We start from the raw sequence: 15,565 nt of genomic DNA on the forward strand, positions 1-15,565 counted from the left end.
CATGGCATGCTTCCATCTGATCCCATCACCCACCAGGGGCCAAGGTGGACAGGAGGACAGACGGCACCAGGAAGCCCAAGACTATCCCCTCAGCAGAGCGGGGATGCCCTCAAACCTTAAACCTCACTTCACGGGCAGCCACCCCTACACTGTACCCGTGAGGCCAGTGTGACATGGAGCCTTCCAGGGTGTGTTTAAGGTCACGCCATCAGGAAGGTGCAGAGCTGGGATAGACTCACATCTATCTGATAGCAGCCAGGGGCAGAGACATCTGTCTTTCTCTTCAATATCACACTGACTTACATTAGAATGTGGAGGCCATATAAAGCACTTCTTAGAATAAGTGTGTGTGTGTGTGTGTGTGTGTGTGTGTGTGTGTGTGTGTGTGTGTGCATGTTGATTTGTAAATAAAACCTGGAACTGTATAATCTCTGATGTTCCTTTGAGAAAATAATACCTGTCTCATAGGGTGATGGCAAGGATTAAAGAAGATGATATTTGTAGTGATATACTCCAGCACGAAGTGCTTTAGAAACTTTACACACAGATCATTGATGTGTTCACTCATTGAGTAGCCAGAGCCCTCACTTTTCAGATGGAGAAGCCCAGAGAAAGGCGCCGCCTTCGTACTGGGTGGGGGGGAGCAGGGGATGGCCAAGCAGAAAGTCTCAGGCGGATCCTCTGATTGGAATGGAGGCATTGGGGCTGGATGGGAGCGCAGAGGTCCTGGGGTCTCCTGTTTCTAAATTGCCTCCCCAGGTGCTCTCCAGAGAAGCGTGTGGAGATAGAGCAGGTGCCTGGCTCCAATCTCCCCCTCCCCACAGTTCCTACATGTTTATGTTTGTCACAGGCGTCTGCGTATGATCTCTAGAATGAAGTTTGTCCTGGATTAAGAAAAAAAAAAATCAATACCTGTTTTACCCAGTGGTTCCCACCAGGAGTGATTTTGCCTCTTAGGAGACATTTGGCAACAGAGGAGACACTTGTGGTTGTCACCGCTGGCATCCACATTTGCTGCTGAAGACCCCACAGAGCACAGGGCACCCCCGCAGAGAAAGCGTGTTCAGCTCGATGTCTGTGTGCCAAGATTGAGAACCTCACTCTGGTCCAACCCCCAACTTCATGCATGTGACACCCAGCCCAGAGCATGAGTTAGAGGAGTGTCAGGTGCAGGGACCAGATGTCAGGGCCATGTCCCCTGGTTCTTGGTTCCCAGTACTGAATAATGGTTACTGGTGGCCAGTCAATGGAGCAAATGAGCAGACCAAGCATATGCAAGCAAGCCAAGTGCCAAAGTTTATTAAAGCATAGAAGATTACGAAGAGGGAATGGGTCAACCCCCAAAAGGGGAGAAGACCCTGAGTTTAACAAGATTTCTCCCAATTATGCTGATTCCCTAATTCTATGCTAAGTGGGGGGTGGAATACGCATGATTTTCCTTGGGAAAAGATGGAGAATTCCTGGAATGGCAAATCCTTCCCTTTTCTATTCAGCAATTTCCAGAATTGCCGTAAGGCAATTTCCGGGGATAGCTGTTGTATTTGCAAACTCTCATGGCACTGGTGGGTATGATTTTTTACTATGTTAATGAGGGTAGGTCATTTGCAGGTACTGTCACCTTACTTTTATGCATGCTCCAAAGACCCTCTTTTGTGGCCTTAGTCATATCTCCATTTTGTGGCCTTTTTACCTTTTTTTGGTTGGTCAGTCCTTGGAGAACCCCTATTGTAGACCAATATCTGTTCAGTCCTTGGAAGCCCCCTTGACATGTCATCTGTTCCTTCTTAGAAGCCCCCTCTGGTCCATTTGTTCCTCCTATTGTGGCAAAGCATCTCCTAGTGCCAGCTGTTCCTCAATGGAAATGCCCTAGACAAAGCATCTGTTCCCCTCCTCCTCGTCCCTACCCAACAGGAGGGTGTGGACCAGGGCTGTGCACTCTTGGTAAGGTGCACACAGATCACCTGGGACCCTGCTGAAATGTAGCCCCTTATGTAGTAGATTTGGAGTGGAGCCTGAGAATCTGCATTTATCACACTCCCCAAGTGATGTGCAGGCCAGAGGACTATATTTGAAGTAGCAAAGTCTTAGCCACAACTTTCTTCCCTTCCAGGGGCTTTGCCCACTTCACCAGCACTCTGAGAGCCTGTCTAAGATTACTTTTACCCTTTATTAATCACTGTTCTCTTTCTCTGGTTCTAGGGTTCCCTGGGCCTGCCTGGCCCCCCTGGGAGAGACGGCAGCAAAGGCATGAGAGTGAGTTCTATCCCTACTGCCTTGGCCCACAAGGCTATGCTGGGCCGGCCACATCCTGGTCACAGCCCTGTGTCCTCGAATGGGGTGTCCATTGCCAGGCCCAGGCCTGTGTGAGGGCTGGTTTGTACCAGGATCTTTCCAGAACCCTGGAGTTCAGCCGAATAGTTATAACAAGACCATAGCAGCTGTCCCTACCTGAGCATCACCTGCCTGTTCTTGGAAGCGATTTTCTCACTCAGTTGATAAGCAGCTCTGCATGGTGGTCTTGTTATCCCCAATGCCTAGACTTGGAACTGGCTTCGAGGAAGTGACAGAGTTATCTAGGCCATCAGTTTGTAGTTAAAGGACTCAGTGAGCCCCAAACAGTGCCCCATGCGCTGCGTGGCTGGCGCTGCGTGGCTGCGCTTCCTCTTACTGCTACCCTGGACCCCAGCTCTGCAGCCTACCTGCCTCTGAGCTAGAAAGTGCTCCCGCAACCTGAGCAAAGAGTGATCTCAGTTCAGTGGGTCAATCTGTTCTTCACCAAGAGCCCAAATGGAAATTGTTCTGCGTTCTGGCTGTCTGTTCCCTTCACGGTTTTCAGCCGTGTGTGATCAGGCCTTAGTCCACAGAAGTAGCCCTTTAGGGCAGGTCTGAGGGCCTGAGTCCATGAATCTCCAGAACCCTCTCACTCCCCACCCAAGGGCCCAAACCCTTCCTTATGAAGACAGTCACCACCATGACTCCAGTCGCCACGCTTTGTCCCCACTCTGTCCAAATCAGATTGTGTTGACCTCCAGCAACAGGAGCGAGTGGGTGTTGAGATCTCACCAGGTGCAGTGCAGGTCAGCTCCTTTGCTTGTAGAAAGAACATCTGAGGGGGACCTGGGCCCTGTCACTCGTGGCTGGTTCCCCCGTTCCTGTGTCAAGTTCTGATCTGTAGGGAATGGAGGCTTCAGGGTGCTCTGGGGAGTCTGGGTCCATGTCCTTCAGGCTGTGACCATGTGCTGTTTGTGTGTTCAGGGTGAGCCGGGGGAGCCGGGAGAGCCGGGGCTGCCTGGTGAGGTGGGCATGCGGGTAAGTGTCCTGTGAGCCTGTGCTTCTCACGGTCCCAGGGAACAAGTCCTGATGCAAAACCAATGGCCTTAGGTGTAGAGGAGACACTCAAGTGGCTCCCTGCCTCCCCTTCTCACACACCTGCATGCACCTGTGTGTGTATATCCACACATGCAGGATTTCCCCCTAATTCTTGCTAAAATGGATCATATCATACTTGGCCATTTATGTCTGCCATTTAACAAGAGATTATAGACATCTTTTCACAGCAGTACAGACAGACCCCACCCATTCTCTTAATCAATGCATGGGCCCCATGATAGGGGCCCGTTGTATTTTATATAATTGTTCCCCTATTTACAACCCTGAAGGGTATTTCTAATTTCATTTGTTTTCCACTAAAATCAATGAATCAATAAATGCATGCATGTGCCTGTGTGTATATCTCCTTGTATACTATATTTTTCTTGCAGTAGGATAGTTCACGAAAATTAAATTACCACTGATTGAATAAATGTACATTTTTATTAACATTTTAGTAGATTTTAATAGGTATTTATAGATTAGTTGCTCAAAGGTTGTAGCAGTTCACGGACTGGGCAGCAGGGAAGCCTCCAGGCTCTGCAAACTTGCGCTGGGCTCTTTTATAGGACTCACGTGGGCTGTGCTGACCCTGTGGCACAGTGTGAAGCATGAGCCACAGGAATCAGCTGTCATGTTTCAGAAACTGTGAACATATCCAGTCCAGACCGTGGGGAGGCCGAGGGACCCAGGGCGAGGGGAAATGGGAAATGTTGCATTTGGCCTCATGATGTCTCAGAGGCACATGCCGTTAGCTGTTCCTTGAAGCTGAGAGTACCCAGGTGTGAACTGGGCTCCAGCAGGCAGCAGATGGCATGAGCTCTCAAAGAGGAGGGATGCAGTGGCTACGGGTGTCTACTGGCTAGAAGCTGCACAAGTGGGGCAAGCAGCATTTGGTGGGACAAGGAAGAGGCAGACCTGATCATGGGACGTGGTGATTAGCTGAGCAGCACCTCCATGCTGGCCTTTTCTTCCTGTCCCCAAACCTCTTCTTTGTGAACATTGTTCTGCAGGGGCCCCAAGGACCACCTGGACTGCCTGGACCTCCTGGACACATCGGAGCTCCTGTAAGTGAAGGCGCTTGCCTGGGAAGGATTTTGTACCTTCTCCAGGGATCAGGAACCAGCCAGTCCCCCTGCCTGTGTCTGGATAATAAGGGCCCACGGAGGGACACTTATTGACGCCAGTGAAGTGTTGGCTTCTCTTCTCTTAGGGCAGAATTCTTAGATGTTGTACTCAAGAATCCCCTGGAAAACAAGTTTGAGTTCACAGTACTTGAACCCCTTTCCCAACACTGAAGCAGGGTGGATCCCTGAAATCTGCATTTCCCAGCACCAAAGGAACTTCTGACACTTGGTCTAAAGAAGCCATTTTTTTTTTTTTTTTTTTTTTTTTGAGACAGAGTCTCGCTTTCTTGCCCAGGCTAGAGTGAGTGCCGTGGCGTCAGCCTCGCTCACAGCAACCTCAGACTCCTGGGCTCAAGCAATCCTCCTGCCTCAGCCTCCCGAGTAGCTGGGACTACAGGCACGAGCCACCATGCCCGGCTGATTTTATATTATATATATTAGTTGGCCAATTAATTTCTTTCTATTTTTATGGTAGAGACGGGGTCTCGCTCAGGCTGGTTTTGAACTCCTGACCTTGAGCAATCCGCCCGCCTCGGCCTCCCAGAGTGCTAGGATTACAGGCGTGAGCCACCGCGCCCGGCCAAAAGAAGCCATTTTACCAACCTGTCCAGTCCTCTGTTCCTGGAAGGGGGTGGAGTCTATTGAACTTGCTGCCTCGGAAACAGTGCCACATGAACGAACACATGTAGTGTATAGGGTACAAAGTAGCTTCTGGAACATCAAACCCTATTCTTAATTCCTACTGAGAAAGATTTGAGATTATCTCCAAATGAAAGAAGTAGTATACACAGTCATTTTCAAACAGAGCAACTTGCACTGCCTTGGGGATGTTGAAGATCTCTGATCCCTGTGTGTATGGCCGAGATATTTAGATGGAATTAAAATAGCAAGGATGTCCAACACCCTTGTCAGCCTGGGTGGTCCTGCAGACCTTCTCCTCTTCAGGGCAGCATCTTGTGGCTATGGCCCTACACTTTTCTCTAGTCCAGGGATGCATGTGTTACTCCTGGAATCAACAAGTAGGGCAGTATCTGCCACCTTTAACATCCTTTGCATAGAATGTTCTAGGGTCCCTTCTCCAGGAAAGGGAAGAAGAGTGAGGGGAGCACACACAGAGTTCAAATAGTTAATAGGACAGATTCCTGCCTTTCCTGCAGGGCCCCATACCTGCAAGCCACTGCTCGGGAGGCTCGGTGCTTTCATCAGCTTGTGCTCGTGGCCCCAGCATCTCACTGTGAAATTTATGCATCTGGAATGAGCAGGGACATTCTGCATCTCAGTGTGGGGAAGTAGCCCTCAAGCTAAATCTCTGCAAGATTCCTGCAGTAAACAAGTGCACAGTCACTCACTGAGTCCTTTATTCATTCAGCAAATGTTTATTAATACCTACCAAGTGGGGGCACCATTCTAGACTCTGGAGATGCCACACTGAAGGCACTGCCCTTGTCGGGCTTGCATTCCACTTGAGAGGGGCAGAAAATGTGACCTCTAGGGCTGAGTGCTGTCAGAGAAATAAAGAGTAGGAAGAGGATAGAGTGACCTTGGGCAGTCAGAGTGGGGGCGGGCAGGAGGGGTCGTATTTTTGATAGTTAACTCAGGGAAGCCAACATCCTGTCTGGCAATGCCATCAGATCTGCACACAGAGGGACAGGGGTCCATAGCATGGGGTCTGGGGGCTGTTCTAAAGGAAGGCAGGGTGGGCATAGGGATGGGGCAGTGGAGGTGAAGGATGTGGCTTAAAAGAGCCAGAGTCTCTGGGTCAATGTTGGGGCCTCTTCCTGGGATCCATGGTTATGAGGAGTCACACACTCCAGATGGCAATGGGACCTGACTCCGAAGCTACCTTTCTGCCCTTCGCCAGGTGAGCTCAAGACCGAGGCTGAGTCCTAGTCTGGATAGCCCAGTCCAGGCGACAAGGTTCCTGAGCTCACTTCTCACTCTGGAAGTGGCCCAGGCCTAGCCTACACAGTGGCCACTGTGGTGTTAGACTACATGGGGAGATGGCGTCCTCACTGCCCCCATCCCCTGCACCCTGGACTAGAAGCTGCCAGTTGCTCCACGGGCCTCCCATGGTGAGCATAGAGAAGCCAGACTGTGCTGTTGGGTAACTGCTCTTTCTTTTCCTCCAGGATCTCCAAGGAGAACGAGGTGAAAAGGGGACTCGAGGAGAAAAGGTATTTACAGTCCATGCTAATTGATCTAAATAGCTTCCATAGAAAAGAGGGGGAAGGGTGCTTGGGACTGCCCACTCTACTCTGTGCATATGTGTGTGTGTGTGTGTGTGTGTGCATGTGTGTGTGTGCGTGTGTGTGCATGCACTTGTGTGGCAGCCAAGGGCTGGTGCAGGCAGTGTGTTAATTTCCCACCCTAAAAATAAATATTCCAGGAAGGCCATGGCCTTGGTACCTGGTACCTGCAAGCATTGAAATCCTTTCCACCAAGGCAGAGTTGAGGGTTTCCCAACCAGACAGGCTTTAGAAGAGCCCTGGGCTGGAGCATCAGAGGTCCTAGCTACTGCCATGGAGGACCCATCTCTCTTACTCAGCAAATTACATAACTTCTCTGCTCTCAACCAAAAAGGTGGGTTACTGGTGACAAGGGTGGCATTGGTGCCAGTGTCTGAACCTCACTCAGCAAGTGCTGGAAACTGCCTGTGCTCAGGCCCTTGACTGCAGGTTGCCATGGTGACCATATCTGGGGGGGGGAGGAGGTGTCTTGGCTGGTGCTCCTTCATTGCCATGCTGTCAGGTGACAATGAGAGAATTCTCAGATCAGGTTCTACCATATGTACTAATGTCATAGATTGCTCCAGGTTCAACTGGGTGGGAACCAAGCACTGCAAATCCCACCCATGCCCCTTCCCAAACAGCACCTGGTGCTGAATTATTGGTCTTCTCTTCCAAGCCTGCCTATTGAGTTCCTCAAGATCTCGGCAACATGTCCGAAGAACTGTGGCTGGGCCCTCTTGCCCTGAACTATGTTCCACACACTTCCTCAGGGTCTACCACATTCTGTACATGTTTCTCTAGTTTTACAACAATTTATTTTTTATTTAATTTTATTTTATTTCTATATACTTGAAAAATAGTGAAAAATAGCCTGTCATCCTACCATTCTAATATAACGCTAGTTGGAACATTTTCTGTAGGACTTACTCTCATAGATCTGATGTCTTCTCACACTGTCACACGTAGTATATTCACTTGTGTCTCCTGTTTGTGGTTCCAACATGCAGTGATTTCTCCATGTGGCTGTAGAGTTTTTAGAACTTACTTCATTTAAATGCCTATACAACGTTCTGTTGAGTGAATAAACCATAACTCATGTGCTCATTCCCCTGGTGTTGATCATTTGGGGCTGTTTCCAGTTTTTCACTATTAAAAAATAATACCTCGGTAGACAGTTTTAAACCTATAGCTTTATTTATTTATTTGTTGTCAAATTTATGATGATGTCCTCAGGCTACTTTCCCAGAAGTGAAATTACCAGTCAAAGAAAATGAACCTGTTTGTGGCTCGGAAAGCACATTGCCGTGTTCTTTCCAAAAGGTTCCTTATAATTAAGGGAAGCAGGGATTAGAATCCTGCCCCGGCTCAGGCTCCAAAACATGGTTTTTGTTTGTTTTGAATATTAAATTTTAATCATTTCAACTTTAATAAGCAAAACTCTTACCCCCTGGCCATTAGGATTTACATTTCTTGGTTCTTTTGAGAGTTTAAACACGTTTCTATGTATTTGTTTACCGGTTAGAACTCCTCTCTGCGGGCCTCCGTTCCCTGAAAGTGGCATTTTTAATAACTGAGCATCTGGGCACATGAAGGTGGGGGTTGCTGGGTGATTGAGGGAGCAGGGGTTTAATTTGCATACCTTGTGCAGGAGTGAGCAAGGGTTGGGGACCTGGCCCCACAGCAGTGCTGGGCTGTAGAAGGAAGAGGGAAGTCCAGGCTACATGTTCCAAATGTGTGGTTGGCTCCACAGAGATTCAGACTGAAGGGCCAGGCATGTGGGGTCCACATACTGGCTGTCACCTTAGGGTACAGTCACAGGTGTCTGGCCAGGGGTCTGGAACAGACCTCCAGGCATTCAGTCTCCCCTCGGCGCCCACAGAACACCTATTTTAGGCCAGGTCCAGGGAAGACTGAGGCACAGGCCCTGCTGCCCAGGTCCCCAGAGTTTAGTGGCCGAGACAGATGTTTATGAAGTCAGCTGAGCGCATTTCTGCAAGTGTGCAGTGCCTAATAGAGTAAAGCTTGGAACATGGGCACCCCCTATTAAGCACTTTCAGAATCAATAAATGAATAAGAGATGACTCCATACAATCACATGGCCTAAGACCAGATCCCCTCTAGGAGGGGCAGCCGGTGAATTGAAGGTGCAGAACCAACACAAAGGACAGTGGCGTGTGCAGAGCCATGTGTTGTCGAGACAAGAAACGGCTGTACGTGGAGGGATACAGACCCCCCAGACCCCCAGGACCTGGGCATCAGACCCAGAGCCAGCAGCAGCCTGGGGCCTCAGGGGGCAGAAGTCCAGGATCCCCGATGAGCCAGGGACGGTGCTTCACTCCGACAGAGGGCTACGGCTACAGCTTCTCTAGGTGCTCGAGGCCTGGGCTGGGCTGAGACTGTCCTGAGGGGCATCGCAGGGTCCGCAGGTGGGAGCTCATGGAGGTCATACCTGGGGCCCCGAGGGGCCTGTTCACAGGGGCTGTGGTTTTCCTCATCTGGGGTCAGTGTCTCCATGTGTACCAGGACCTAGGCTATGTGGATTCACGTCTCACAGCACCGATCTGAAGTGTGAAAAGGAAATTAAATAAGAAGAAGCCTCCTCCTTACTGGGTCTCAGTTCTGGTTGCATGAAAAGTTCCCTGTGTGCCGGCTGGTCTAGCACCACGGTGTCTTCTGCCTCATGAAAGAATATTGGAGAAAGCCTAAAAAATTCAAAAACTATGTTTTAGGTGCTTAGCTTTTTTTAATGTTCCATAAAAGATCCACAAAGGTATATGCATAATCCCCCACCTAAGAAGCCATAGTCTAAGAATGTATGAAAAGTTAAATTGATTCATTCATTCATTCATATACTCATTCCTTCCATCACATCCCCCACCCACCCAGCTAGGCAGCCACAAGTATCTGCATGAATGCTTTTAGCTCTTTGTTTAAGCTTCACTCCCTCACAAGTCTCCCTGTGTTTCCAGAACCCCTACAGTTTCACCCAATTGCCTCAGTCACTTGCACGGCATTTGTCTTTCACCCCCCTTCCCCCCACACACATGCAGACCCTTAGCTTTTTGAGCATAACACTCAGCTTCCAGAGGGCCTTAAATAACAGGGTATGAAAGTGGACTTTTTGGAGAGGTGTTGGATGGGTTGAGACAACATAGTTTGGAGTTCAGTCTTAGATGAAGCCCAGGAGCAGATGAAATGACCAGCTGGAAGCTGCCCGGGCCACCCTGAGTGAGCTAGGAACTCACGGAGAGAAAAGCGCTCTCCCTGGGCTCGGGGCAGGAGCAGGACTCCCTCTGAAAGGTGGTCTTGAAACTTCCTGGCTGCTGTGGCTTCAGCTGAGCCTCTGAGGGACGGTAGGATTCACTTCCCAGACAGGTTAGGACTGACATGAGCAGCCGGTGGCTCCCCCCAGGCCTTGTGGGGCCAGCTCTGCCGCTGACAAGCTGAGACAGCCACGTGGGCTGCCGGGGCCTCTGTCTTCATCTGCAGAGGAGAAATATTAATGTCTTCTCCAAAGCTCAGTGGAATATTGGACAACATAGTAGGAGCGAAGTGTCCAGCACATCACTGACATAGTCACAAATATTTATCTCCTCTTCCCACTTTTTTCACGAGTAGTGCAGCCTGTACACATACGGTGCTTTGTTCTTGCCAAAACAAAACACTGCTTTGAAGCAGCAGCCTTTCCCCAGATAGTGTTGGGCAGCTTTTCCAGCAAGCTTTTGAAGTCTTGTGTTTAGACTTTTCTCCAGTCAAGAAATGCTGCATTTCTATCAAAATCCTAAGTTATCAGCTCTTGAAAGGACTACAGAGAAACCTGGAAGGCACTCCTTATTGTACATATGGGGACACAGAGCCAAGAGGTGATGTGTTTCCCAATGCCATGTGGCCTACTCTAAGGACAGCAGATGTCAGAAACTCTGCACCCCCAGTCAGGCTCCCCCGTGCCATGCAGGGCCTGAAGTGTGGCCCCAAGTGCAGAACGAGGGCTGCTTCTCCTGAACTGTCTCTTCGGGTTGGCCCCTCGCCCTGCAGGCGCCACTTTTCAGGGAAGCTCAGGAAGTGGAGGGCCACCTCCAGGGGAGGCCTAGGGGCGAAGCTCAGCAGGGCCCCTCCAGCCTGTGCCAGGCAGCACAGTCGTGGCATGGACAGGGCTGCACTGTGGCTCTGGAGCCTGCATTGAATCTCAGCTCTGGGGTCTGTAAGCAGTGTGACCTTTAGAGAGTTATTTGACCTCTCTGAGTCTCAGATTTTCTCCATGCAGAGAGTAACTTTGTCTGCTGCATAAGGTACGATGAGGATGAAATGAGTTAATATTTGTAAAAAGCTTAGGGCAGTGTTGGGCAGCTTGTACTATACATATAGGGGCTGGGAGGAGATAGATAGACAAGGACAGAGAGAGACAGACAGAGACAGAGAAGGGGCTGAGTGTGAGCCTAAGCTCGGCTTTGGGCGTGCCTCCTGACCCCTTGCTGATGTGCCAGGTGACTCGGAAGGGGGCTGGTCTCTTTTCTGTACCTCCATTTCCCACCTGTCAAGCAAGGAGCTGGTGAGTTCTCATGACAGGTTATATTCTCAAGAACCTCTCTTATTTATTCTATCAGCAAGGATAAAATTTCCATCTTCCCTTGAGAAGGCCCTTCCAGCTGCCTGGCCGTGCCCACGCTACCTTAGCTGAGAGCTCCGCGGCCCACCCCTCCTGGGCCCAGGGCAGGACGTGCTCTGTAAGGCCAGGAGACAGGCTTCCCTTTGGGGTTTTCCAGGAGATGTCTCTGCAGGTACAGTGAGGTGACCGATGGCCCTGTAGATGTGAGGAGGTCCTGCTGGTGGAGGGACAGCAGGGCCTGCGTGGCTGTCTAGGGGCTACTGGGCTCAGGATGGCTACCAGACTATTAGGTGCCTCTAGCTGGGCAGAGAGAGACCACTCATAAAAGGGGCCAGACGCTGGGTGCTGTGTGCCCCAGTTCTGCCTGGAAACTAAGTATCCCTGACATTGTTGGGTGGCTGTGAACATTTGATCTCCCGAGGCTCCCAGGTGTCCTGCCCTGGCTGAGGATAGGGAAGTTCAGGGCAAGGTGGCCCTAGTGACCTGGGAAGAGCACTGGCCTTGCAATGAGATTCTCACCCTGGCTGAGCCTTCACCAGCTCTGCAACCTCAGACGAGCTTTTAACCTCTCTGGCTTCTGTGTCCTTACTTAGCATTTAGGGATGATAAAGCCATCTCAGCAGGTGGCTGTGGGTATCAAAGAGCTGTGAGAGCACATACGGCCTTTGTGCCTGGCAGGTGCTCCCTGAGTGTTTAACAAAAGGGAATCGGCATTTCGATGGACTAATCCATCCTGTAGACATGGATACACCACTGGTCTTTTCCATTCAGATCCCCGACTCTGCCTTATAAGATGTCGTCAACTGGTGTTGTCCACTGGTCTCACTGTGATGAGCACATGTTGAGCGCCCACTGTGTGCTGGGTGCATAGAGACGCATGCATTCACTCGTGTATCTGGTCATCCTTTATGGAGCCCAGCAACTTGAGATCTCAGGTGCCAAGGTCCTGAGTGCCCTCCAGGACCCATCCCATGGCAGCTCCAGGATGGGTTGCTCTGAGAACTGGATGGGGGTAGCGTCTGCATCCGAAGGACCAAGTAGCCCAGTGGGAGGAGGATCCTGGGAATGGGCGTCGTTGGCTTGGAAGTGTCAGATGGGCAAGCCAGGGTGACTTTCTGCTCCTGACTGCCGTCTTCACCCGTCCCAGGGGGACTGGGGTCCTCCCCGACCACAGGGTGAGGGTGTGGATCTCCTTACTGGGTGAGCACAGTGTCAAAACTAGGTGGGTAGGAACTCCCTGAAGAAAGACTTGTCTTCTTATCCTGAGGCCACGTTAGGTGGTGTGAGTAGAGCAGGTGTCCACCGCGTGCTTCTGTTTTGACTGTTGAACTGTGGAAGCGGAGTCCGCCAGGGCAGCACACGCGTTCCTTCATTGCGGAGCCTCACTGTGGTTCTGGCCCTGTGGGGAGATGGGAGAAACCAGACGAGGGCCTTGCCTCTGAAACGCAGGCCGCTGGAGCAGGGAAGACGTGCTCCGTGCAGGGCAGAGCGAGCCTGTGTGTCACAGGCGAGGAAGAGCTTGGGGTAACTGGGCTCTGGAGGAAGGAGAAACCACTGTGGGTGGGGCTGGGGGCAGGAGGCACAGGAGTCTTCATGGATCTCCCCGAGTCGGGTGTAATGGCGTTAACTCTCATGGGAACAGGTGTTTTACCTGTGTTACCTCACAAACTCTGACCAAAAAGCAAACAAATGAAAGGTGAGCCAGGCACGTCAATATTTCTTATTGATAAATGAGTACTTCATGGTTGAGAGGGGTTGGAGTTCCTGTCAGGGGAGCCCTTCCAGTGCTCTGTGCCATCTCCTGACGTGGGTGGGCAGAGAGGACCATTTTGGAAGGCGGGCTTTTTGCACAGGGGCGGGCAGGGGCAGGGGTGTGCTCCAGTGACAGAGAGCAGCGGACGTGCGTGCACCTGCAGGAAGAAGGACACGGATGGTGCTGTGCCAGGCTGAGGGGTCAGGACGTGGCCCTGCAGGCAGCGGGAGCCTTCAGGTCTGGGGAAGGAGGGACACCCGGGGCTGGATCCAAGGAAGGCCGCTTTGGGCACGGAAAGGCGATGGATTGGAGAGCGGTGCAGGGGTTAGGAGCCTGCAGGGGGCACCGATGCAGGACAGGGCGAGGTGGACAGGCCCGCGAGAGCAGCAGAGGAACACTGGACTGTCCTGCATCACAGAAGGCCCCAGGGAAGGCTGCGGCTGAGGGCCGGGGACGACTCACATGCAGCTCTGGTGGTGGTGAGACAGCCCACCACCTTGATAGGAGCTTTTCCTTGTATGTGAGGGAGAGGGGAAGAAACGCACCACATGTCTCCCTCCCACACTAAATGTGTGTTTCAGCACCGAGATTTTAGAATCATCCAGAATGGGCGGCCCTGGTGGGAGAGGCCAGGCTTTGAGTGGAACGCGCGCGCCCTCTGCTGTCAGAGCCGTGGGACTGTGGCCGTGGCCTTGGCAGGCGCCAGACAGCAACAGCTGCCCCGCATTTCAGTTTGAGACCCTGCTCTGTGAACTGCTCCTCCTGTCTCTCCCTGTCCCTGCCTGTCTCTGTCTCTCTCTCAGATTCTCTCTCTGTCCTGTTGCACTCTGTGTCTGTCTTTCACCTTCTGTCCCAGTCTTTCTGTTTCTCTCTGTCTCTGTCTCTCTCTGTCCTTGTCTCTGTCTCTGTTTCTGTCTCTTCCTGTCCCTGTCTTCCTCTAACTCTCTCTGTTTCTCCCTGTCTCTCTTTGTTTCTGTCTTTCTCTGTCTCTGTTTCTTTCTATCTCGATATCTCTGTCTGTATCTCTGTTTCTCTCTGTCTCTCCCTGTCTTCCTCTAACTCTCTCTGTCTCTCCCTATCTCTCTTTGTTTCTGTCTTTCTCTGTCTCTGTTTCTATCTCTATATCTCTGTTTCTCTCTGTCTCTCCCTGTCTTCCTCTAACTCTCTCTGTCTCTCCCTATCTCTCTTTGTTTCTGTCTTTCTCTCTCTGTCTCTGTTCTTGTCTCTGTTTCTTTCTATTTCTATATCTCTCTGTCTCTATCTCTGTTTCTCTCTGTCTTTCCCTGTCTCTTTCTATCTCTGTATCTGTCTCTCTTTTTCTTTATCTCTCCCTGTCTCTCCCTATCTCTATTTCTATCTCTGTATTTCTCTGTCTCTATCTCTTCCTTTCTCTCTCTGTCTCTATCTCTGTCTCTCCCTGTCCCTCTCTCTCTTATTGTCTCTTTATCTCTCTGTCTTTTCCTGTCCCTGTCTCTTTCTCTTTCTGTCCCAGTCTCTGTCTCTGTTTCTGTCCTAGTCTCTGTCTGTCTCTCCCTGTCCCCTGGCTCACTTCCTGCCCTCTTCCATCCTCTCATGCTCATCCCTCTCACTCCTGCTCACAGCACCTGTCTGTCAGCCCTGCAGTCACGGCCCTCCTGGCTCTCTTCTCTGCACTGACTGGCTGTATAGACTGCAGACGCCATGTCCGGCCAGACCCCCTCCGTGTACCTGCAGCTGTCCCGAGTTGCAGCTGGCAGAGATCTTGGCCCCAGGCTTCACTCATCTTGATCTGCAGGAGGAAGGCAGGAACTGGGGCACAGACGGAGCCCTCTGCTTTGAGGCAGAGCTTGGCGCATAGCTGGTCCACACATTTCCCTTTGTTCTGAGCCCTGTGGAAGTGCCAGGTTCCAGGGTGATATTTAGGAGGGTAGCCTACTGCCCTTCTACCGTGGACAAGGTGCACCCCTGAGGCTGTCCCTGTCCTCACTTATCAGCAGGAGGGTTAGACTCCGTGGATCCTGAGACCCAGACCAACTCAACCACTTTGGGAAAGCCTGTGTGTTCTGCTAGGGGATCTGCCCTGACCCTGCAGGGCAGTCGAAATGGCCCAAGGATTATGGGTAAGGAGGACCATTCTGGGCCAGTCCTGGCACACCCAGCTGCAGTTAAGTGGCTTCACCTCCCTGGGCCTCAGTTTCCCCATCTGTTTTTGGCCCTCAGGCCTGCCAACCTCACAGAACTTGGAGGAGAAGATGTGGCCACAGATGTGTAATTGCTTGGCAGAGAGGCAGACACAGGCTGCTTTTCTCCCATGAGTACAAATCTCATTTGATGAAAGCAGTGCTTGAAAACAGAAATGTGCACATCATGTTCCAGAATTGTAAACAACTTCTGAGAGACAGAAAACATGAAGTCTATGTAGATGCAAGATGGGCTTACAAACCAAACTGCAGAGCTGAGAGAGGTGCTGAACAACCCCAAGTTCAAATCAATGACTGGGGAA

At 51.1% G+C, this 15,565-nt stretch overlaps 1 protein-coding gene across 1 annotated transcript in view; it reads left to right on the forward strand.

Moving 5' to 3' along the window:
* COL22A1 (collagen type XXII alpha 1 chain) overlaps positions 1–15,565 on the forward strand; it is a 274,147-nt gene that overhangs the window by 109,713 nt on the left and 148,869 nt on the right. The window contains exons 13-16 of the mRNA XM_012735953.2: positions 2,200–2,253; positions 3,256–3,309; positions 4,383–4,436; positions 6,626–6,670. Of these exons, the coding sequence (XP_012591407.2) occupies positions 2,200–2,253; positions 3,256–3,309; positions 4,383–4,436; positions 6,626–6,670 (207 nt within the window). The remainder of the gene's footprint in view (positions 1–2,199; positions 2,254–3,255; positions 3,310–4,382; positions 4,437–6,625; positions 6,671–15,565) is intronic.

The sequence above is a fragment of the Microcebus murinus genome, chromosome 7 (genome assembly GCF_040939455.1).
Source record: "Microcebus murinus isolate Inina chromosome 7, M.murinus_Inina_mat1.0, whole genome shotgun sequence".
Taxonomy (NCBI): domain Eukaryota; kingdom Metazoa; phylum Chordata; class Mammalia; order Primates; family Cheirogaleidae; genus Microcebus; species Microcebus murinus.